The 26,222-nt window shown below is 34.1% G+C and overlaps 1 protein-coding gene across 3 annotated transcripts in view; it reads right to left on the minus strand.

The window, feature by feature from the left end:
- The window catches only part of RNGTT (RNA guanylyltransferase and 5'-phosphatase), a 304,153-nt gene that overhangs the window by 173,956 nt on the left and 103,975 nt on the right, over positions 1-26,222 (minus strand). For 2 of the 3 annotated variants that reach the window (XM_004422111.3, XM_087443867.1), the window contains exons 10-11: positions 21,907-21,978; positions 16,975-17,139 (exon numbers count right to left, since the gene is read on the minus strand). In XM_004422111.3, coding sequence (XP_004422168.1) covers positions 16,975-17,139; positions 21,907-21,978 — 237 coding nt within the window. The remainder of the gene's footprint in view (positions 1-16,974; positions 17,140-21,906; positions 21,979-26,222) is intronic. The other variant, XM_087443866.1, reaches the window with a different exon arrangement.

A 26,222-nucleotide genomic window follows, 5' to 3' on the forward strand; every position in this document is an offset into this window, starting at 1 on the left:
TATCATAGTTTAATTGGCACAGGTCTTTCTTATCCAGTGGACATAAAATAAGGGCCTGGTCTTACAATTAATGCCACCTTATTTGGTTAAACAAGGTACAGAAAACATGGTTCTGTGTGAATAACAGAGTTGTCTGATAACTTTCTCAAACTTCATTACTTAAAGTTGCAGAACTAAATATGCCTGTGATTCACAATTTGTTCTCATGCATTTGTCTTCAGAATCTTAAGCCTTAGCAAGACGCCTTGAACCGATATATAAGACTTCTCTGAAGTGACTTCTGAAAGTATTTTCATGAATAAATATAAAACCATACCCAATTAATTAGATAATAGGATTATGCCACAAATTAGGAGTAGTTAATCTGTGACTCCACAATCAAATCCAGTTCTTCAATGCTCTACTTGCAGCCTGTGAAGTCATCATCATGGACTAAACATTCTATAACTAAACATTATACAATATATTTGAAATAATACTGCAAGAAGTAGAGAAGCACATAAAATATAGAGCCACAAATCAATTTTCCTAGAAATTTTACAAATTACGTTAAAATTTTATTGCAATTCTTCAACAATGACATACAAGTTTTCTATATTTTACCTTTTGTAAGACTGGCTCTGCTTCGGGTATAAAAATGACTAGATGTCTGTTCAATAACAAAAAAATAACAATCCAACCAAAAAAATGTATGTCCCTGATTTTCCTTACCCACCCCAAAAGTTTACATTTTCTCAACCATGTCTCAAAGTCCATTCCCATTTATGCATCATCCTTTCAGTTCTGGGAGGAAACCGAAATACTATATATTGCAGGTTTTAAAAAAGTCTGAAGTTGTTAAATGTCTACTCTTCCACCAATGTGATGAGGGTAGCGAATTTTTTTTAATTAAAAACATTAAGATATACTATAAAATTTATTTTAAACTCATGTGCTGGAACTAAGTACCCTCCCTCCATCATTTCAACAATGACCAATAAAAAGTTCACTTTATTTTCTATACAACTAGATAGGGCAAAAGTAATTCTTAACTTCAGTGTTCCATTTTAAAATTCTAACAAATCTACTAGGTCAGACATTAATACCAAAGTATCAGCTCACACTAATGAGAGTTACACACTTTAAAAAAGTGTTCAGGGGCTGGCCCAGTGGCGTAGCGGTTGGGTGCGCACGCTCCGCTGTGGTGGCCCGGGGTTCGCAGGTTCGGATCCCAGGCACGCACCGACGCACCGCTTGTCAGGCCATGCTGTGGTGGCATCCCATATAAAGCAGAGGAAGATGGGCACGGATGTTAGCCCAGGGCCAATCTTCTTCGGCAAAACGAGGAGGATTGGCATCGGATGTTAGCTCAGGGCTAGTCTTCCTCACAAAAAAAAAGCAAGTGTTCAGTTGAATTTGAAGACACTTCTGTGGCATGTCAATCCCATGCCTTTGTTAACTTGCAGTAGATTCACAACTGCAGTTGGTTAAAACAATTAATCCATCAGATTTTTTTAGGAAAGGAACTGCCTCCTAATCATTTTAGAGGCCAGTAATCATTCTTTCCCTCCGAATGTACTAATACATATCTCTTGAATGTTAATTGTAAAAACATTTTTAGCCATTATATACTGAGCAAACATATAAAAATTTCCCCATGTTACAACTGTGAATCTTTCAAAAAATGTTTAACATATATTTGGCACCAGATATAATGATTTCTTCGTGCTTCAGTGAACAAGATTTACTACCCCAAAAGAAGTCTCCTGGGACAAAAAATCTTGAGGCTCACCATACAAAAGCAATTAAGAACTCTCTTTATGAGGGATTACTGTGATTTTCTTAAATTCTCCTCTGAAATAGTAAATGAATGAGACTGAAAGCATCTATCAGGCCATATTCAATTTCAATAATGAATGACATATTAATAGACTAGATAATGCAAAACTGAACACCAGAAATATGAGAACACATAAGTTATCCTAATTTCATCTTGTATCTGCCTTTAAACCAAAATTGTTTTACCATTATATCTGTAATTACATAAAAAAATTAGGCATAATCATTGAAATTCTCTATGTGTGAACAACAGATCTTCACATTTAAGCAAAGATTCTTTCTTTTCTTCAACCACAGTTGCGATAACAAACTCTTAAATGTTCTTTTCCTTTTACTACAATATAAACAATACAACAGTGATAGAGTCACTGAACATTTACATATGCAAATAACAAAACTTATGGCTAGATTTTCTTTATTGAACTACTACTCTTGGAGAAACACTTAAGAACTATAAATTTATATTTAGGGATAAAATAAGAAAATAAAGAAAAGCAAGGCATGACCTAGAAAATAAATCTAAATGCCAGATAAAATACATAAATACAAATAAAACCTAAATTTCCTACCTAGCAAGGTATGCAATAATTATAATAGATGAATATTTGTAAAATTTTAATTAAACTAGATGAGTACATGCCCTTGAAAAATTAAATGTAGTAAAAGAATAGCTTTTGTAATTCTGTTTAATCCTCTCAACAGTTATCAGAAAGGAGATAGTCACATATATTCTCTTTCATCCTACATAGGAAATAGTTTCCTTTCAAAATAGCAATAAACAAATCATTGTAAAAATATTTTCCACAGAATTTTAACAGAGTAGTCAATCTGGACATGAGAAAGTAAAACGACTCCAAGCAGAGAAAAGCAATAAATTTATTGCTAGTAACTTTTAAAAGATAATTAGGTCTTTCTTTTTCTTTCTCTTTTTTTAAATTTTTTTTATTTGAGAATATGAGATGGGAGAGGGGGATGGAGTCTTGCTTATTTTTTTTTTATTCAATCACAACTTCCTAAGACCATTCAAGATAGATTCCCTGCATATTTTTTGACTGGATCCTAACTGCATGCAACCCTACCGGGAACATAACTAAGGGAAACGTATGGTATGCAGTTGAGAAAGGCAGATAAGTAGGAAATGAAAATAGACAACTACTATTTCAGCAGAAACAGAACTTTGCAAATGGGAAATAATCCAAGATCAGGTTTAGTCATATTAAAGTAAAAATGGGAGTTTACCAAAGAAGAAAATGAATTATTTTTGCCAATTCAGCAGAAAAATAAATACACAATTAATTAGGCAAGACTACATCAGTCAATCTTATTGCTTTATAAATGGCTAAAATCTTAGACTGGTCTTTCCAGCTACTTATGTAACAGATAATACTATGCCCTGAAAATAAGAAAGGGGAAAATAATTATAAAATGCAAAAAGCAGCTTCTCAGACTAATCGTAGAGCTTTGCAGTTTAAAATATTGTCCATCTAGCAGCTTTGATACAAACTTTCTAAAAGTATCTATTGGAATGCCTATTTGAAAAACACAGGATGAAAACTTTAAACCTCACACCAGCACAAACAAGTCCACATGCTACCAGACCTTCAAGGCTGATAGATCTCTATTGAAAAGTTTGGTCAATGGCCCTTGTACACTATGCTGGCAGCAAGCCTGACCAACAAAAATGACCCATTCCCATTCCCTCACTGTCTACGATAGATCACAAACACAAAGTTTATACCAACCAGAAACCAGATGGCTGTTCTCCCACGTGTGTCCATGACATCATGGGGCAGACTGCTCCTATGCCCTTTCTTTCCCTATCTTCTAGATGGTTTTCCAAGTGTATCTATGGGGGTCCCTTAGACCCTTTCAGGTGGTCCATGAGGTCAAAACCATTTTGATAACAATGCTAAGCAATAATTTACCCTTTTCACTATCACTCTCTTATGAGTATACAGTACAGTTTTTCAAAGGCTACATGACATATGATATCACAACAAACTGAATAAAAAAGAACATGAGAATCCAGCTGTCTCCAATTAAGCCATATTCTTTAATTTGCAAAAAGGTAAAACAATGCCACTCTTGGCACTAAATTGTTTTTTGCTTTAGAATATATAATTATTTTTCACAAAAATGTTTCTTCTATTAATATAGTAGGTTTATTATTGTTATTTTTTTAATTAATAAATATTTTCAGTTTTAGTTTCTAATGTGGTAAATATCACTCGACATAATCCATATAAATAAAAGCTCTTTGGGGTCCTCAATAATTAATATGAGTGTAAAGGGTCCTGAGACCAAAAAGTTTGAAAACTGCTGCTCTAGACAGTCTCAGTCTTTTAAAGAACTTCACTTCTTTCACTGATACAAACAGCAAGTCCAAGAAAATAATGAGAAGAAAGAATATGCGTATTAGTTTTATGGTCACTCATAAAAGAAGTACAGTAGGTGAAAAAGAAGACTATACTCCCAGAGAGCAGTGCCTATTGGAGACTATAATATTCACATACTCCATCTGTTCAGAGGATCATGCAGTAGTTGACAAAAGAATATTCCATTTCACTCTAGCACAGTCCTACCAGACAACTGCCATGAATGTAAACAGACATGCTAACTGAAATTTAAACAGAGCGCAGACAAGAACCACCTACAACCCTTGTCAACTAACAAGCACTAGGACTGGATGAATCTTTCATCATTAAGGAAAGAGAAATAACATCACCATAAAAACTCACAGAAAGAGTAGAACTTTAAAAATAAATTCTATTTAAAAATTCGATTAAAAAGGAATACATTTTTAGAAAAGTTTTATATCCTCAATAGGATGCTGGAGGACAAAACCTCTTAAGAAAAAGAAATAAGAAAAGAAAAAGAAAGTAATAAGAAAAGAACTAGATGAGAAGAAAAAATAACAAGATGAGATTACAAAGAAAATAAGTAAAGCAAAAAGTAAATACCGCAGAAAAGGGTAAAAATTCCACATTAGAGGAAAGAAACTGACATCAGAGGAAAATTAAATCTTTCATTTGAGACTCAATCTTAAAGATTTCCCAGAATGGAGGAGAGAAAAAATTAAATCAATATATTATATTAAAATAATCAATATCAAAGATTACAATTTTAAGTATGTCCAAAGAAACCAGAACACATAAAACTGATGCAATGTGGGCATTTAATACCCACGTCTCTCTTGAAAATGTACCTGACTTGGCACTGTAGTTAAAGATGGTATGTACTTCACTCCCTCTAATCAGAGACACCAATAAAATGACAGGAAGGAAACTAACCCAGAATAATGAAAAGCAAGTGGAGGACCATCAGAAAAAGAGAAAGATTTGCATAAATTTCTGAAATATAAAGAGGATATATAAACCAGAACACACCCAGAACAATGGATGGAACTTCACTGAAGGAAAGGCGAGAGCTGACCATCAGTCAAGTGACAGCTGAAGGGAACAACTCTGAAACTGTTAGGTCATCCAACAAAAGCAATGAAGATCAAGCACCACTTACCTTTTGTATTTGGAGATTTCTGCCATTTTTATTTCAGAACACTAAAAATTACGTTCTAATGAACAGTTCAGGTTCTACCTCAAATACTGGCTAATGCTTACAATTTCCTTCAACTAACAATAGAAAAATAAATTCCAGCGATACATAGGCATATGCCCCACAGGGAAACCTGAATTGTGATTCTGTTTACATTTCTTTAGTGAAAAATAAATTGTATGATATAAGAGAACTTAAATGTCATCTCTAACAAAACCCATAAATCTGCCCAGTGCTTTAATCAAACCCAAGGCTTTCAAATTATTGCCTTGAAATTGCAGCATGAACATGGATTCAGCTTCCCCCTCTCCTCCTGGAACTCACATCTAAGCAACAAGGAAAGATTTTTGTGTGTGATTTTTATTTACCAAAGAGACTTTTTTTAAGTAACCTCAGTTTTCAGCAAAACTCAGAGGCAAACATAATCCACAGACTCTAAAATACAAAAGTAAGCTATAAAAAGCAGCTAGAATCTGACAGAAACTTCAAGAGAAAAAGGGCTAAAGAAAGTTCAGAGTGCAACTGGAAGACCTAGCAGATCTCAGAAACTGTGCACAAAAATACACTCTCTGAAAGTAAACAGCTTGCCCTTAAATGCAAAAGCTAATGTCAATGTTGTAAATACTGAGTGCAGAAACCAGGATGAAAAGGACTGGGGACAGAAGCACATCAGTTCCTGGACTAGTTTAGAGCAACAGATCTGGTGGGTCTACTTAAAAGAATCACACAGAAAAGCCATACTGCCTACAACAAGTCTGATTCTTCAGCAGAAGTGAAGTTTTGGGTGGTATAATCTAAAATATCACTTCCTGTACACCCCTCCCATAGCAACCTCCTGCAAATAACTGACCCATGAATATCTAATTTATTTCAAGATGAGTAATATTAAGGGAACCTACATAGCATAATAGAAAAATATCAAATGAAAGAGGCAGAAATGCAATACTAACAGACAGGGCAGACTTGACAGAAAAATACTGCCATACAATGAAAGAAAATTATTACCAAACAATATTATGACTTTAAGAAATTAATAAAACTCTCACTGCTATAAAGAGCAACAAAGCAGAAATGTAAAGATTTCACAAAAAAAGGGATGGCAAAACAACTGAACAAAAGGTAACAAGACAAAATACAGGAAAAAAGTTCAAGGGAAAAAAATCATCATTACAGAAATGGAGGTACAAGAGAGGATATATATTTAAAGGACACAACAAGATGAAACAAAACCAAGGAAAAAAAGTTTAAAAGGATCAGGGCATCAATATCAGATTTAGAGCAGTGGTTCTCAAAGGAGGGTCCCTGGACCAGCAGCTGCAGTTTCACTTGGGAATTTGAGAGAAATGCAAATTCTCAGGGCACCACAGACCCACCAAAATCAGAAAATCTGGGAGTGGAACCCAACAATCTGTTTTAATAAGCCCTCCAGATAATTCTGATGCACAACTAAAGTTTGAGAACTGTTGCTTTGGAAGATGGAAAAGGAGACAATATGAGCACAGTTCAGAATGTCCAGAGGAAAACCAAACAATATAACATCACAAATATTTAAAGATACAAGTCAAGAAAATTTAAAACTTAAATCTACATATTAAAAAGGGCATAAGTGCCAGACAAAACTGACCTATCAAAGTCAACTCCAAGACATATCTAGCAAATTTCTGAACTTTGAAGATGAAGAAATAATCTTTTGAGCAAAGAGACAAAAAGATTAAGTTAATTAAAATGGAGAAAAATGCAAAAAATCAGATGGCATCTTATTGCTTCACAGCAACATTAAATGCTAGAAGACAGTGGCACAACACTCACAGGTTAAGCGTGAGCCAAAAATTTTATAACTCTCTAAACAACCCTTCAAAAATAAAGGTTACAACAAGCAAATATTTTCAAACATACAAGAACTAAGGGACCACTGTTCTCATGAAGTATTCTTGAGAAAACTACAAAGAGAGAAACTTTAGCCAAGCAAGAAATAGCTGAGGAAATTATGGGAAAAGGACTACTGTTACCAAAGCATTAAAGAGTACTTAGCTGTAAAATAAAACAAATATGGGGATTAGGATAAAAGAACAGAAACTAAATGTCATCTGCCCCAAAAATATTAAAATAATATAAATAAAAATTGAGAAAAGAAAAGGCAGAAAGCATGGGCTGGTACTCCAAGTTTATCACAATGCTAACAAATCAAAGTAGTAAGGTATAAGCATATTTAACAGGAAAGTAATATTATTCATTAAAAACTACAGAAATGGGAGTAAAAGAAGGAAGGCAAAAAAAAAATGCTCCTTATAGTATTCATAGGTAGGGATTTAATAGATAATGTGTAAAGAAATATAGAACTAAAGATATCATATAAAGATATAATTATGAAACTAACCACTGGAATAAAAATACAGACCATTCAAATACCAGAAAATTACAAACACATTGCACCCACACCACATTGTAACAGCAGAATGAAAGACTTATGGTTAACTGTAAAAATAGAAAACATAATGATAGCACTGATATCCAATACATCTATCACATGGATAAATGTAAATGGCATAAATCACCACTTTAAAAAATAAAAGTTAGACACACGTCCACATGAGACTTGCAAACAAATGTGTGCAGCATCATTATCCATAATAATCAAAAAGTGGAATCAACTCAAATGTCCATCAACTGAAGAATGGATAAATAAAATGCTGTTTATCTGCATAATGAAATATCATTCAGCCATAAAAAGGAATGAAATACTGGTTCATGCTACAACATGGATGAACCTTAAGAACATTAGCTATGTGAAAGAAGCCAGTCACAAAACACCACATATTGTATGATTCCATTTCTATGAAATTTCCAGAATAGGCGAACCTATAGGGAAAGAAAGTAGACTGGTGGCTGCCAAGGGCTGAGGGTTTGGGGAAAAGTGGGGAATGGTTGCTAATGGGTACAGATGAAAATGTTCTAAAATTGACTATAGTGATGGTTGCACAACCTTGTACACTGAATTGAATTCATTGAAATTGTACATTTTAAATGGGTGAATTGTATGACATGCAATTACATCTCAATAAAGCTGTCTGAAATTCTAAATAATAAAAGAGTTACAGCATGAATCACAAAGAAAAACAAAACTCCGCTATATACAAAGCATATACCTAAAATAATTTTTAAAAAATTGCAATCGTAACTTGGACAAAAGCAAATACAAACAAAAAGAAACAGGACTCACAATGTTAGTCACAATCTTAGAAGTCAAGACAAAAAAGACTAAACAAGTTAAAAAAAGAACAGTTTATTTATAATTCTAAGAAATATAAATCCAAATGAAAAATAATATCTATGAATTTATCATCACCAAAAAGCACTGTATGAATATTTATGAAGAAGAAACTTTAGAAGGTATTATAATTAAACAGACAATAGTGTTAGAAGGCTTTCATTCACCTAAGTCCATGACAAATTAACTAAACCAAAAATAAATAAGGATATAAAATTATGACTAAAAACAAAAACATAATTAGTAAGGTAGATCTAATTGACATGTATCAAAATCTTTGCCAGGAAAATTTTAAAATCTTGTGAAGTTTCTGAGAAATAGTCCAAAAATTGATTATACCTCATAATAAATTCCAAAAAGCAGAAAAAGTACAGATAATATTCTTTCATCTCAAGAGAATAAAATTTAAAATTAACCAATTCAGAAAATAAAAAGGTCCTTCCACATTGAAATTTCAAAACCCTTTAACAACCGTGGGAAAGAGAAAAAAATAAACCAAAATTGTGGAATTCTTAAAAACATGGCAAAAGTTATCAGATGTCATATTATAGACATCAGACTATGGCAGGCTCAGAAGGAAATTTGTGTGTGTGTGTGTGTGTGAGGAGGATCAGCCCTGAGCTAACATCCAATGCCAATCCTCCTCTTTTTTTTGCTGAGGAAGACTGGCCCTGGGCTAACATCTGTGCCCATCTTCCTCTACTTTATATGGGACACCACCACAGCATGGCTTGACAAGCGGTGCGTCGGTGTGCACCCGGAATCCGAACCGGTGAACCCCGGGCCACCGCAGTGGAGTGTGTGCACCCAACTGCTTGCACCACCGGGCCGGCCCCTCAGAAGGAAATTTTAAGTACTAATATGTAAGAGAAAAAAAGAAAATTAATTAATTAATTAATTAAAAAGTCAGTAAAGGACAATAGAGAGAGGCACAAACAAGGAATTAATGAAAAAAGTAGGTTTTGCTTAGGAAACAAGTAGAAATCAAAAATTAATCCAAAGTATGGTTTATTGGAGAGGGAAAAATTAAATACTATTATTAAGAAAAAAGCAAACAAACATTCAACTAATAAACCATGTGAAAGGAAATAACAAAAACAGAATAAATTTAAAGTCTGATAATCAATTACTTTCCTAAACTCTATACAAATACAGTCAGGAGCCACATAACAATATTTTGGTCAATGACAGAGACTGCATATACTGCAATGGTCCCATAAGATTAGTATCATATAACCTAGGTGTGTAGTAGGCTATATCATCCAGGTTTGCATAAGCACTGTAGGGGAGGGAGAAATTTTCCTCTACCCTTCTAGGTTCTTCCGGCTGGTCTAAGAATTAAAGTGACATAAGACAGATTAACAGAAGAAAAACAAACAAAAGTTTAATAACATGTATACATGAGAGAAACCCAGGAAAACCAAGTAACTCATCAAAATGGCCAAAGCCCTCACCTTAAATACATCTGCAACTAAAGACAAAAGAAGGTGTTGGGGTGAAGAGAGTCAGGGACTTCCAAGGGAAGGAAAGCAATTCACAGGTAGGCAAAAAGGAGCAAACATTTGGAAAACAAGTGTTTGGCCACACAGAAACAGAAGAACACAGAGGGGAGCCCAATAAACAGGCTTCTTTAGGTTCTTCCCTATCCTTTATCTAGTTCATGTTATGCTAAGGCGATAGCTTGCTCTCTGAGACAGGTTCTTTTAACTGAATTCTTTTAGGCAGTTAAGCAGGAGCTAACTAGAAAAATTTTTTGAGTCTTTTTTTCCCTAAAAATAATCAGCCTAAAATAATCTTCATGTTTAAGAGATACATTTTGGGGTGGCAAATTTTGTTCCCCTTCAGTACACTCTGTATGATGGTCACACAATGATGAATTCACGTACCGACACATTTCTCAGAATGTATCCCCATCGTTAAGCCACACATGACTGTAATTTTAAAACATTAATGAAACAGATACTTTAGTAAGAATCATAATTTACCAAAAGAGACTCCAGAAGAGAAAGAAAATCTGAACTTACCAATTTCCACAGGAGAAGTGGAGGAAGTCCAAAATCTGTTAATCTAACCCCAAAGGACTAAGGCCCAAATAGTTTCATGGGAGAATTCCACAAAACCTATAAAAACTAGATAATTCCACTGCTATTAAAGCTACTCCAAAACACACAAAAAAAGAAAAAAAATCCTAAGTTCTTTTTATAAAGCAAGTATAATATTGATATAAAAATTTCCAAAGATTCACAGAACAAAAGCATTTATGAACATCAATGCAAAAATTTTAAATAAAATGTTAGAAAAACTGGGCAGTACATTTTTAAAAAATAATGTATTATGGAGAAATATTCCATGTTCCTGGATAGGAAGGCTCAGTATCGTCAAAATGTCAGTTCTCTCTAACTTGATCTATAGATTAAATGCAATCCCAGTCAAAATCCCAGCAAATTATTTCGTGGATATTAACAAACTGATTCTCAAGCGTATATGGAGAGGCAAAAGACCCAGAATAGCCAACACAATATCAAAGGAGAAGAACAAAGCTGAACGACTAACACCACCTGACTTGAAGACTTACTATAAAGCTACAGTAATCAAGACAGTGTGGAATTGGCAAAAGAACAGACAAATAGATCAATGGAACAAAACAGAGCCGAGAAACAGACACACATAAATAAGAGATCTGATCTCTGACAAAGGAGCAAAGATGGGTCTTTTCAACAAATGGTGCTGGAACAACTGGATATCACACGCCAAAAAATCAATCTAGATACAAACCTTACACTCTTCACAAACATTAACTCAAAATAGATCATAGATTTAAAAGTAAAACACAAAACTATAAAACTCCTAGAAAATAACATAGGAAAAAATCTAAATGACCTAGGGTAGGGTGGTGCCTTTTTAACACCAAAGACATGATGCATGAAATAAATAATTGATAATCTAGACTTCATTAAAATTAAAAACTGCTCTGCAAAAGACAATGTCAACAGAATGAGAAAACAAGCCACAGACTGGGAGAAAATATTTGCAAAAGACACATCTGATAAAGGACTGTTATCCAAAATATAAAAAGACTCTTAAAACTCAGCAATATCAAAATAAACATCTTGATTAAAAAATGAACCAAAGATCTTAACAGACACCTTAACAAAGCAAATATACAGATGGAAAATAAGAACATAAAAAGACGCTCCACATCATATGTCATTAGGGAACTGTAATTTTTTTTAAAAATGAGATAACACACACCTATTAGATTGGCCAAAATCCAGAACACTGACAACACCATATGCTGACAAGGTTGTGGAACAACAGGTACTCTCATACATTGCTGGTGGGAAAGCAAAATGGTGCAGCCACTTTGGAAGACAGTATGGCAGTTTCTTACAAAACTAAACATACTCTTACCATCTCACCCAGCAATCACACTCCTTGGTATTTACCCAAAGGAGTTGAAAACTTATGTCCACAAAAAACCTGCACACGGATGTTTATAGCAGCTTTATTCACAATTGCCACAACGTGGTAGCAATCAAGATGTCCCTCAGCAGTGAATGGATAAATAAACTATGGTACACATATACAATGGAATATTATTCAGCACAAAAAAGAAATAAGCTAGCAAGCCATGAAAAGACACGGAGAAACTTGTATGCGTATTAGTAAGTGAAAGAAGCCAATCTGAAAAGGCTACATAGTGTGTGATTCCAACTACATGACATTCTAGAAAAGGTAAAACTAAAAACTCAGTAAAAAAGATCAGTGGTTGCCTGGGGGAAGGGGGAGAGGGAGGGATGAATAGGCAGAGCACAGAGGATTTTTAGGGCAGTGAAAATACTCTGTATGATATTATAACGACAGATATACGTCATTATACATTTGTCAAAACCCACAGAATATTCAACACCAAGAGTGAATCCTTATGTAAACTATGGACTTTGGGTGATTATGTTGTGTCAACGTAGGTTTCAACCTTGGTAACAAATGTGCCATTCTGGTGAGTGATGTTGCCAATGTGGGAGGCTATGCATGTGTGGCAGCAGGAGGTATATGGGAACTCTCTGCCCTGCCTTTCAATTTTGTTGTGACCCTAAAACTGCTCTAAAAAAATAAAGTCTTTAAAAAATAATAATAATAATAATATACTAAGACTACGTAGGGCTTATCCCAGGAACACAAGAAAGTTTCAGTGTTAGAATATATTTTCATATAATTCTGAGATAAACAGATCTAAACAGAAAAAAATAACAGTATTACATCTATAGTAAACACAAAGCCACTTGACAACACTGAACACCTATTCTTGATTAAAAGTAAAATGACTCAGTAAAATAGAACCAAACAGACACTTGTTTAATGTGATAAAATAGATTTCAGACTCAAAGACAACATATTATATATACTTTGAAGCAACACTACAAGTATTCTCACTCAAATTAGGAACAAGACAAGGATCCCTATAACTATTACTACAATTTAAAATTGTACTTGTGTATTACTGAATTAGACGAGAGAAAAATTAATGTATGAAAAATCCAAAGAGTAAAACTATGCCTATTTACACATAATATGACCAAATACCTAGAAAATCCAAGAAAACCAACTGAAATATTATTACAAAACATACACAAACAATAACAAAACGCAGCAAGAGAGTTGGATAAAGTTAGTATACCAAAATCAACAGCTTTCAAGTTTAAAACTCACTTTGTATAAAAGGCCTCTGCTAAAGTCCTACAGTTAACATCATACTTAATAGTTAAAAACATATTTTTCCTGCCCAACGATGATGAACAAACAAGGTGCACTCTCACTACTTCTATTTAACATTAAATGAGAGGTTCTAGCCAGTGCAATAAGGCAAAACAAAGAAATAAAAGGTTTCCAGATTAGAAAAGAACAAGTAAAAGCACCCTGTGTTTGTAGACGACATGATTGCCCATGTAAAAAAATCTGATGGAATCTACAAAAAGCTATTAGAATAATAAGTGAGTTTAGCAAGATTGTGAGATAAAAGATCAATATACAAAAATCAACGCATTCTTATATATTACTAACAATTAGAAATTTGAAAATTTTTAAATACTATTTACAATAGTATCAAAAAGTATGAAATAAATCTGAAAAAATTCAGATGAGTAAAACCTGACACTTAAAACCACAAAAATTTCTAGAGAAAATAAAATAAGAGATATACCAGGTTGATGAAGTGGAAAACTCAATATTGTTAGGACGTCGATTCTCCACCTAAATTGACCTATATATTCACCACAACTCCACTCCAAATCCCAGCAGACTTTTTTGTAGAAATTGACAACTGATTCTAAATTCATATGAAAATGCAAAGACCTAGAATAGCCAAAACAACTTCAAAATAGAAGTTCAAGGTTGGAAGATTAATTCTGATTTCAAGATTTATTATAAACAAAAGTAATCAAGACAGTGTGGTACTAGTGTGAAGACAGACAAACAGATTAAGGGAACAGAACAGAGTATAGCAATAGACCTAGGCATACATGACAACTTATTTTTTATAAAGGTACAAAAGAAATTCAATGAAAAAAGGATAGTCTCTTCAATAATTGGTGCAGAAAACAACTGGATATCCATATGCAAAACAAACAAACAAAAACCTATCAACAGGCTAAAAACAACCCAAATATCTATGACTATGGAATAGTTAGTTAAATTATGGTACATTGATAGCATGGAAATCTGTGCATCTGTAAACAGAGAATGAAGGCAATCTCTATGCACCAATACTGGGGCCAGGGGAATCAGATATACTGTTAAGTAAAAAAAAAGCCAGGTACAGACAGTGTGTTAAGAATCACCTCTTGGGTAAGGATGGTAAGAATATAAATAAATGTATTCGCTTGTATATGCATAAAGAAATTCTGATGGATACACTAAATGCTAAGAGCAACGGTTACTCTTCTGAGAAGATGATAAATGGACAGGGAACTTTCAGAGAAACTATTTGTCACACAACTTCTAAAAGTTTGTTACATTTTTAATCTGTTCAAATAACTCTTTTTTAATTGGCCTTCGAACTGGAAATGCAAATAAAATTATAATTTGAGAAACTGCTACTTATTATTACTATTTTTGAAGCTGTAGTCTAACTATGCATATTAAGCTAAAAACTGAACAACTCATTATCCCTCAACTGTGTTTGACAACCAAATTAGACAAAAATGAAGAGGTTGTTAACAGAGCTATATTAATAAAGTTCTAAAATCAAAGATTTTATAGATATACAGAAATGAAATTCTATTATTTTCTACAAAAAAGTATGCATTGGGCCGGCCCCGTGGCTTAGCGGTTGGGTGCACACGCTCAGCTACTGGCGGCCCGGGGTTCGGATCCCAGGCGCGCACCGACACACCGCTTCTCCGGCCATGCTGGGGCCGCGCCCCACATACAGCAGCTAGAAGGATGTGCAACTATGACGTACAGCTATCTACTGGGGCTTTGGGAGAAAGAAAAAAAGATTTTTAAATTTAAAAAAAAAAGTATACATTTTTCATGGTCTGAAATTTTGTTTAAAACCACATAAAAATTAGCCTTCCTCATAAAAATAATATATACTTCCCTGACAAATGTTTTATCATTCATAATATCACTATTTTACCATTCCCATCGACAAAGATAAAAATAAAAGAATCCTAGAGCAATAATCTGTCAACTGTAGCTACTATCCTATAACTGGTGTTACTATAGTCTTACTCTTTAGACCAACTCTGCTGCAAAATCTGTTTTCCTTCTGTATTCTACAATGAAAAACATGTTGGTAAGAGAAATTGAGAGCAAAAAATAATAGTAAGAACTGAAAAGGGGAAGACGGGGACCTATATTTAAAATTATAAATATTAGAACTGCTTAAAAAGAATAACCTATGATTTTAAAAAGGTTAAAAAGGGGTTATATAAACTAAGTATAAACAAAAAGAAGTAAGAGCATCATGTTTTTCTAGTGAAAAACTACATGAAAAGTTGTGTAACAGAACTGCTTCAAATCCCTAAAGAACAGTTCTCATAGTCACCCACTGGCAAGGATTTCTAAGCAGTACTGATTTTGACTAATGAAACTATACTAAGACATTTTCTAAAACGCTGAATTTTGAATTATGACAGTACAAACTGTCAAGTTAGTTTTTTAAAAAACGAATGCAAACTGAAACAATTTGGCTTCTGCCCAACTTTTACACTGTACTGATCATTGAGAAAGTATTTCTATAAGAGTACATAGCTCCAATTAGCAGATTTCCACCAAGAATGTGGCCCATGTTATGTGTCATTATCCTTACCCTGCCAATTGGGCAGGGCACAGAAGTGACAGGCTCTTGTAGACTCTCCTATAATATCCCTGCTGCCAAAAAAGACACAAAAGGCAAGCAGTGAACTGTAGGAAGATCATGGCAGCAGAAGTCAACCAACAGTCCCATGTCAAGCAGGCATTATGCAAAATATTAATGAAAGTAGAACGATAATTTTGTATTTGTTGAAAAGAAAAAGACAGGCACTCAACAGCGCTGGGATTACTGCTAATATTATATCCAAGGGCTAATACCAAATCGAGTGGACATGAGAAGAAGCAGGTAAAACACAACAAAAACTTCCATCATCTAACATGTGAGATTATACTAGAGAGGAGTTCAAAACATATAATTGCAAATGTTGCTGTATTTCCTATATTATTCTATCATAACCACTAGTCCTCCAACAAATAGTAATTCCCTGGTGCATCTTTACTGTCAAATACTATGCAGCAGTTTAAAAAACTGTAGCATATTTCTATGCGCTGACATGGACACACTTCCAAGCCATACTGTTATGGGAAAAAAACAACAGCCCAGAATGTTTAGTATGATGCATTTTAAGTGTCAAAACAATAAAAATAAGTAATAAAAGAAAAGCTTCCATATGTGTATATATATGTATGTATGTATATATATATATACACACACATATAAATTAATGTAAATGAATTTTTTAAATAAGACTATGTACCAAACACTGTTGACCTTCAGAAGGCCTAACAAGTGATTTCTATACGGTTTACAGTACAGCTTTTTGAAAAACATAATATAGACCAACAGCCATGAGTCAAAAACTATTATGAAAAACAAGTAAGCAACCTAGTTTAAGTTTCCATCACTGAGAATCTTACTAAAGAGAAGAACACCTGGGAATTGTATGTGTTTGTCCAGAATAGTACTATATTCAAGTAATTTTTAGAAAAATCAAGACAATTGGGCAGGAAAATGTCATTCATGTTCTTCTCACAAGCTGAATTATGATACACTGTAAGTACTATTTAGAAAAATTTACCTTTCTTGAAATGCTGATGTCAAAAAATGGCTTATTTCTGACACTAAATGGTTCCTGTGTTTTGTCAATGAGCCCAGTCTTCATTTTCTCATGTCGAGGATTTATTATTTCTCGTTCTATACACTGCAGACGAACATTAAAATCGCAATCTCCAACTGGCTGTGCCTGAATTAAATGAGACAAATATTAAAATTTTAACACTAAAAACTATTTTATCAGCATAATTATCAAGGCTGTCACACTGTGTAGCAGTCTACGTAAATAGCATCCTTTGGAGTTGCCCAATGCACAGCCTGCACAACCATACGTGCCAGCCCTGATAATTAATTTGACTAATGATAGAAGCATACACACACACACACAGTTATTTATTTTAAAATTGTAAATACATAAAATAGCATGGGAAAGTGGTACAAATCTACTCTAATATAAATTGATCCAAAGTTTCCACATCTGAATTAAAGCATTAATATACTCACTAATCATTTTTATTATTTATATGAATTAGAGAAATTATATGATTTAGTAAAACCTGTATAAAAACTAAAATCCACATAATTCTAGAAAGTATAAGCAAATAACACATCAAAATAAGCAACATGGTCACCTATATTTTTTGTTGTTGAATGTGCTAACACTTTCCAGGCATCAATAAGTAGAAGATATTTATTAGACAAATAAATCTTTAACTTTGAAAACTAATACAGAACAAAGTTTATATAATATATTCAATTATATAGTTATAAAGAAAGTTCTCTCCCATATGTATACATACAGTATATATACTATACGGTATACTTGGTTTGAACCATGAAATAAAAAGTGCATGTACACTTTTGTATGAGTTGAAGGTAAGGGCTTGCCGTATCCTAATGGCACATACAAATATAGCTATAACACATCATCTGGGTGACAGTAACCGCCCAGATTAGTAGCATCACCTCAACCGCATATCAAGTAACCCTCTTCTTTACTTTGCAGTCGGACACCCTTCCATGCATTTTTACCATCTTTTCTGTCTTCTTCCTCTTATCTAACCCACATTACTCAACCTAACATTTACTCAACCTAATGTTTACAAAGGGGTGGCAATACTTGCTTAAGCTGTGAACATTAAATATGCCTCAGGGATGACATTTTCTCAACTTTGGAAGGATGACAATTTGATACTCAGCAAAGACTAAGGAGCAAAACAAAGTGAACACGACCTAGGTATGAGGTATAATATGTTCCCCTTGCATAAAGGCACACAACTGTTTGTAAAGGGTATTTATTGAGGAAATGCTAGTAAATAACCACACAGTCCATGTGTAATCTTTTCCATTTCACCTACGTCATCAACAAGGTTGAAAAACCAAAAATGTTAGGCTTATTTATTAGGCCTATTAGATGAATTCAGACCACTATAAAATTAAAGTGGAACAAGCAAGCCCTCTTTGTTTTAAGAAAGAAAATAAAAAGTCTAACCACTGTTAAAAAATATATAAGTAGTCTAAATTCCCTCATAGATACTTTTCACTTTTTTGTGTGTGTGTGTGAGAGGAAGATCAGCCCTGAGCTAACATCCATGCCAATCCTCCTCTTTTTGCTGAGGAAGATTGGCCCTGGGAACATCTGTGCCTATGTTCCTCCACTTTATATGGGACGCTGCCACAGCATGGCCTGACAAGCAGTGCCTCGGTGCGTGCCCGGGATCCAAACCCAGGCCGCCAGCCGCAGAGTGTGAGCACTTAACCGCTACGCCACAGGGCCAGCCTAGATACTTTTCACTTTAAAATATACATAAATTCACCAAAACAACAGGAATAGATCGAAAGAAAGTTCACCTTCAAATCTATGCTGCCTATTGTAAGGAAGGTTTTGATAGATAGGTGTTGAATCATTGAGAATAGACTACAGGAAGCAATCAATAGCTACTGACTAACTGGCCTCCTTGTTTTGAGTTTTTTCTCACTTCAAAACACTATCCATGCTGCCACTGGAGTTACCTTTCAAAACAATAAAAGTGTGCTCATATCATTACCCTAACTAAAACCCTCAACAGTGTCCTACTACATACAGAACTAAGCTAAAATGCCTTATTCAAGTAATCTAGCCTCCTACTCACCAATTCATTCTCATTTCCTGCTACGTCCCACATCTCACCACACATCAAGTACACTAACAACCACCTAATGCTCCTGACCTCCAAGACTCAATCCTTCAAAATTAATCTGTGTCACCTTCTCTGTCTGTGATTCCACACTTCAATGATTCAACTACACCCAGGGTAAGACGGAATTTTCTCAACTCTCTAGTACTTCTCATATATTTCCGTATCTCTCATAAACCTTTGTTGTTACACTTATGATACTACTATAACTATTTCTTTACATTTATATTCTCATCCATAAGACCAGTGGTCTGCAAATTTCCTGATTTTTGTATCCAAACTAAACACATAGCCTAACAAATGTATATAATATATGCATATTAATTTTTAATAAATTGCATCCATGTATAACTGTATATGTTATAAAACAGACAAAAATTGAATCAACAAATAGATAGATAAAAAATAAACAGAAGTTCCCCTATTTTCTTCCCAAATCCCAAGCTGAAGTTGCCAGAATCTCCATATCGTAGAAGCAAGGAACTGGACTTTTTAAACACTACCCAAGTGATTACATCCCAAGAACAAGAACTGTCCTAGAGAAACTTTGACACATGTGCACAAGAAAAAATATATAAAACTGTACAATAGTCATATAATAGCAAATATGGAAACCCAAACGTCCATCAAAAGGAAAGATAAATTCTGTACATTTATACAATGTAATACTCAATAGTAATTAAAATGAATGAACTAAACCTACACATATTAACACAGATAAATCTCAACAAAATAACATGGAGTAAATGTTGGGTACCACAGTACAGTACAATGCCCTTTCTATAACACCAGAAACCTTGCAAAAGAATACCGCACATATTTTATGGGCACACACATAGGTAGTAAAGGTATTAAAAACATTCATGGGAACAATAAACACCAAATTCAGTATAGAAGTTGCTTCTGGGTAAAAGGGTCAGAATAGGACGAGAGAGGTGTGCACAAGAAACTTCTACTGGATCTGTAATGATTTATTTCCTATTAAAAAGAAAGTGGAATAAAAATGACACATGTTGAGCTTCAGCAAATCTGGTGGTCAGTACATGAGTATTCCTTATATTATCTTCCTATAGTTTTGTGTTTGCTGAAATGTTTCCTTTTTATTTTGTTTTTGCTGAGGAAGATTCTCCCTAAGCTAACATCTGTTGCCAACCTTCCTCTATTTTGTACATGAGCCGCCATCACAGCATGATCCCTGATAGATGAGTGATGTAGGTCCACACCCGGGAACCAAACCAGGGCCACTAAAGCGGAGCACACCAAGCTTAACCACTAGGCCAACAGGGGCTGGCCCTCATGTTTTTTTAAAGAATTAGAAGGCTGCTATCTAAGACAAAGTTCCCAGGCTAAGAAATGAACCTCTACTGAGAGCTCAATATCAAGAGGCAAAGGAGATAGCACTCCCCCATTCACAAGAAACAAGACCACCCCCCACCCTTTATGTCTCATTGTGGGCCAGTGAACATTATTCTACAATCTTTGACAAGAGTAAGCCAGCTCTGGAAAGCATTACTTTTGAGGAATACAGTGGTCACAAACAGAACAAAACTAAAACTTGACAGTTTCTGACCTTGAGTTTCTTAAATTTAAAACTCTGCTTGAGGGGCCAGACTGTTGGCGTAGTGGTTAAATTCGTGTGCTCCACTTCAGCAGCCGGGCGTTCGTTCTCAGGTTCAGATCCCAGATGCAGACCTACACACCACTTATCAAGCCATGCTGTGGCAGGCGGCCCACTTATCAAGTAGAGGAAGATGTGCACAGATGTTAGCCCAGGGCTAATCTTTCTCAGCAAAAAGAGGATTGGCAACAGATGTTAGCTCAGGGCTAATCTTCCTCATCAAAAAAAAAAAAAAAAAAAAAACTCTGAAATATCGATATTCAACCAAAAAATGAGATATGTACATTGAAAGTTTCCAGGAAAAAATGCCTTTAAGTAATCTGATTAATGCAATCCTGAATCTTAATACTGCAATTTAACATATCTACCTGAAAAAAAGTTTTTAAAAATTTTGTTATAAATCTTCAAAACTTTAAACCTTAAACAACACTTTTAATTCCAGAATTCTTAACTCCTTTCAGTCTGGTTTGAATATTAAATGAACACGCAATTTGAATAATATATATGTAGAGGAATGATTATACCTTTTCAGAGATGTACACTATTGAAAGAGTTTCTTGCACTTACAGAAGTCATCTTGTACTGCCTAAATAACTTAGACATTCATACTATAATTAAACATAAACAGGCAAGCAGATTCTTGGGTAGTCTAAAACTGTAGTAAATGAGTAGAGAATATAATTCCAATTTTTTGATATCTATTTACAAAAGAGAATTTTATATTTTGTTTTTAACTTTCTTGCTTGTACTCATGAATAACATATTTGTGCCTCTTATCTATACATTCCACACTCATAATCAGTTTCTCTTCTTTTTTCTAAGTGACAGTAATAAAATTTGGGGACTTTTTTTCAATCGAGTACAGGGTAACTAAAACTAAGTTGCCATTTTATAAAACGCTGTCATATTTCATCACAAACTGATTTTCTTTACTCAAAGTACCTAAAGAATCTCAAGACAAAGAAATGTGCAAAATATTAGGCAATGAGAGAGAGAAAAGGAGATGTAAAAGTATTAACAAGAAAATATCAAACAAGCAACCTGAAAGAGTCACAATTTTTCTTTCCTACTATCTGTAAGGCACTAACACTTTTTATTTGTTAAAAACATATCTATTATCTCAGTGACAACTTTTATTTTATAAATTATAAAAGATACTTACATTGAATTTAATTATGTCATATATCAAATATCTAGGAACAGCCTGTCCATTTACTCTGTCAATAATCATTTCCTTGAAAGAGAAAAGAAGATAAGTTTCTTCATACTTTAATAGCAATTTCTTTAATTTGATTGAAACATAACATACACAGAGAAAGCATATAAGTTATAAATATACAACCTGACAAAACTTCAAAGTCAACACACTTATACCTAGATCAAATCAACAGATTGACAGCACCCCAAAAATCCCCATCATGAATTTATTCTGTATTGAAATAAAATCATATGACAATATCTTATTATTATTTTATATTTGAATTACTATGCTACATTTTGTTTGATGTTTGAATTACTAACCAACTACTAGTAAAAAGAGACTACAAATTTTAAATTCCAAATATCAGGGACATTTTAAAAAATAATTTTGTTAAATCATTATTGCCTCTAATTTTGTTATATGCCAATTACTTTAATCATAAAATCCATAGGTATAAATGGTGCTCTTACTATAGATATAATCCCCATGGGACCTACGTGGTCTTTCTTGGTTCCATGTCCCTCTACTATAATCAAAGCCAACAGGACAAGAGAAAATGATATCACAGCCATTAAGTGAAAAGAACTTAAATTTTGTACTTCGACAAAATAGAGATAAAGGACACTAAAGAATGGTTATAGGTATATAATGCAGTATATAATGCGGTATAAATATATATATAATGCAGAATATAATATTTTATAAAATTTTATAAAATTTTAATTTTTAATAATAGATTTTGACCTAACATTATTTTTCTTTCCTCATATTCTTCCTAGAAAACTAAGCAGATTTTTCATCTAATTTCATGACAGAAAATCCACACACAATCTTCTAAAATTACAAAGAACACACTGATTTAAGACAAACGTATTTTGTTGTTTTAAAAAATTATTACTCCAGGGACAAGGGGTTTGGGGGTGGGTATGAGGGGAAAAGGGATGCATTTATACAGTGACTCACAAACAATAATGTACAAAAAAAATTTCACAATGTTATAAACTATTATGACATCAATAAAAAAATTTTTTTAAACTATTACCAATTAATTTCTTTTTTGAATATGTATTTGTTAAGCTACAGACATTTCTTTATGCTTATCATCTTGAACTCAACACTTGACATAAACTAAATCACTTTCATTCTATTAAACTGTTTACTGAAATATTTTTATTAAAATACTTGCATCTAAAGGAAACCATAAACAAAATAAAAAGACAACCTAACAGTTGGCAGAAGATATTTGCACACCATATATCTGATAAGGGGTTAATCTCCAAAATATATAAAGAACTCATACATCTCAAAAACAAAAAAACTAACAACCCAATTAAAAAATGGGCAAAAAAACCTAACAGACATTTCTCCAAAGAAGATATACAGATGGCTGACAGGCACATGAAAAAATGTTCAACATCATTAACTATCAGGGAAATGCAAATCAAAACTACAAGGAGATATCACCTCACGCCAGTCAGAATGGCTATAATTAACAAGACAGGAAACAACATGTGTTGGAGAGGATGTGGAGAGAAGGCAACTCTCATACACTGCTGGTGGGAGTGCAAACTGGTGCAGCCACTATGGAAAACAGTATGGAGATTCCCCAAAAAATCAAGGATAGAACTACCATATGATCCAGGTGTTCCACTGCTGGGTATTTATCCAAAGAACTTGAAAACACCAATTTGTAAAGGTACATGCACCCCTGTGTTCATTGCAGCATTATTCAGAATAGCCAAGACTTGGAAGCAACCTAAGTGCCCATCAAGGGACGAATGGATAAAGAAGATGTGGTATATATACACAATGGAATACTACTCAGCCATAAGAAACGATGAAATCCAGCCATTTGTGACAACATGGATGGACATTGAGGGTATAATGCAAAGTGAAATAAGTCAGAGGGAGAAGGTCAAATACCGTATGATTTCCTTCATTAAGTAGTAGATAATAACAACAATAAACAAACACATAGAGACAGAGATTGGATTGGTGGTTACCAGAGGGGAAGGGGGGAGGGAGGAGGGTGAAAGGGATAATTCGGTACATGTGTGTGGTGATGGGTTGTAATTAGTATTTGGGTGGTGAACATGATGTAATTTATGCAGAAATAGAAGTATAATGATGTACACCTGAAATTTTTACAATGTTATAAACCAATGTTACTGCAATAAACAGAAAATTAAAAAAAAAAAAAAAAAAAAAAAAGAACTACCATATGATCCAGCTGTTCCACTGCTGGGTATTTATCCAAAGAACTTGAAAACACCAATGCGTAAAGATACACGCACCCCTGTGTTTGTCGCAGCATTATTCACAATAGCCAAGACTTGGAAGCAACCTAAGTGCCCATCAATGGACGAAGGGATGAAGAAGATGTGTTACATACACACAATGGAATACTACTCAGCCACAAGAAACGATGAAATCCAGCCATTTGTGACAACATAGATGGACATTGAGGATACTAGGCTAAGTGAAATAAGTCAGAGAGAGAAGGTTAAATACCATATGATCTCACTCATAAGTAGAAGATAAAAACAACAACAAACAAACACATAGAAACAGAGACTGGATTGGTGGTTACCAGAGGGGAAGGGGGGAGGGAGGAGGGCAAAAGGGATGATCAGGCGTATGTGTGTGGTGATGGAGTGTAATTAGTATTCGGGTGGTGAACATGATGTAATCTATGCAGAAATAGAAGAATGATGTACACCTGAAATTTATACAATGTTATAAACCAATGTTACCGAAATGTTTAAAAAAGGGAAAAAATAAATAAATAAAAATTCTATATACATAAAAAAAAATACTTGTATCTGAGCCAACAAATATTTTATGAGCCAACAAGGTGGTTCTAATAACAGGTTTCAATTAATTATTCTTTTCAAAAAGTTGAGGATGGAAATTAAGTGGACTTCCAGGTTTAGATAGCAGACATCACAAAATTTCCCTCCCAAATTACCTGATGAAATGAGCAAAAACATCTTTCTTTAAATATTAAAAAAAAACAACAAAGAAAATTAATTATCAGCAAACAAAACAGGTAAAAAGGAGTAAACAAACAAGTAAGCTTTACAAATTGACAGCCACAGAAACTATCAAGATTCTGGTACAACAAAAAGGCACAGCAGGGTTCAACTCCAAGCCCACTAAGCCCTCAGAAGCCCTTCTTGTAAAATGACAAATTCTTGATAATTCTCACCATTACACTCAAATATAGATAGAAGCAAACTCAGTGGTTATTCTTGTCTTCTCTTTTCCCTCTTCTGACTGAAGAGTAATAAAAATAGCAAATACTCTTTCTGTCTGAAGTAAAGGCTCCTGGACTCCACGCTGAATTGGAAAAATAATCTGAGCGTTATTGGAATAAAATATGGCTCCCAACCAGCTGAAGAAAACATTCACCAAAAGTTTTTAAAAGAGAACGGGGTACAGGGATTCTAACAAAGATCCAATACCTAGGCTGAATTCTTCCCAATGATACCCTTACCACAACGTTACCTTCCCCACAGCTGCCACCAGTGCCCTACGCCACAGAAAAGTAGGTAAACATAAAATACCTAAGCTTAAAACTTAGTTAAGAGAACTGGAACCCTTGTGCACTGTCAGTGGAACTGTAAAATGGTAAAACTACTATAGAGAGTAGTATGGCAGTTCCCTCAAAAGATTAAAAATAAAACTACCATATGATCCAGCAATCCCACTTCTGGGTATATATCAAAAAAAATTGAAAGCAGGGTGTTAGAGATACTTGCACACTCACGTTTATAGCATCGTTATTCCAATAACTAAGAGGTGGAGCAACTCAAATGTCCATCGATAGATGAATGGATAAATAAATGTGGTATACACATATAGTGGGATATTCTTCAGCCTTGAAAAGGAAGGAAATCTATCACATGCTATAGCATGAATAAACCTTGACAGCATGATAAGTGAATAAGCCAGTCACAAAAAGATAACTAACATCTGATTTCACTTATATGAGGTATCCAAAGTAGTTAAATTCATAAATGGTGATTGCCACAGTCTGGGGGTAATGAGGAGCTGTTTAATGGGTACAGAGGTTCAGTTTTACATGATAAAAATGTTCTGGAGATCTGCTGCACAAAAATGTACACATAGTGACACTACTGGACTGTATCCTTAAAAATGGTTAAGAGCAAATTTTATGTGGGTTTTACCACAATTACAAATAAAAATAAAACCTAGTTAAAAAGGGAAAACAGATTTCCTCTTCTGACCAAACAGGAGAAACAGGGACTAGATTT

The sequence above is a fragment of the Ceratotherium simum genome, chromosome 19, assembly GCF_057802395.1.
Source record: "Ceratotherium simum simum isolate JZ-2026a chromosome 19, ASM5780239v1, whole genome shotgun sequence".
In the NCBI taxonomy this organism is placed as follows: Eukaryota; Metazoa; Chordata; class Mammalia; order Perissodactyla; family Rhinocerotidae; genus Ceratotherium; species Ceratotherium simum.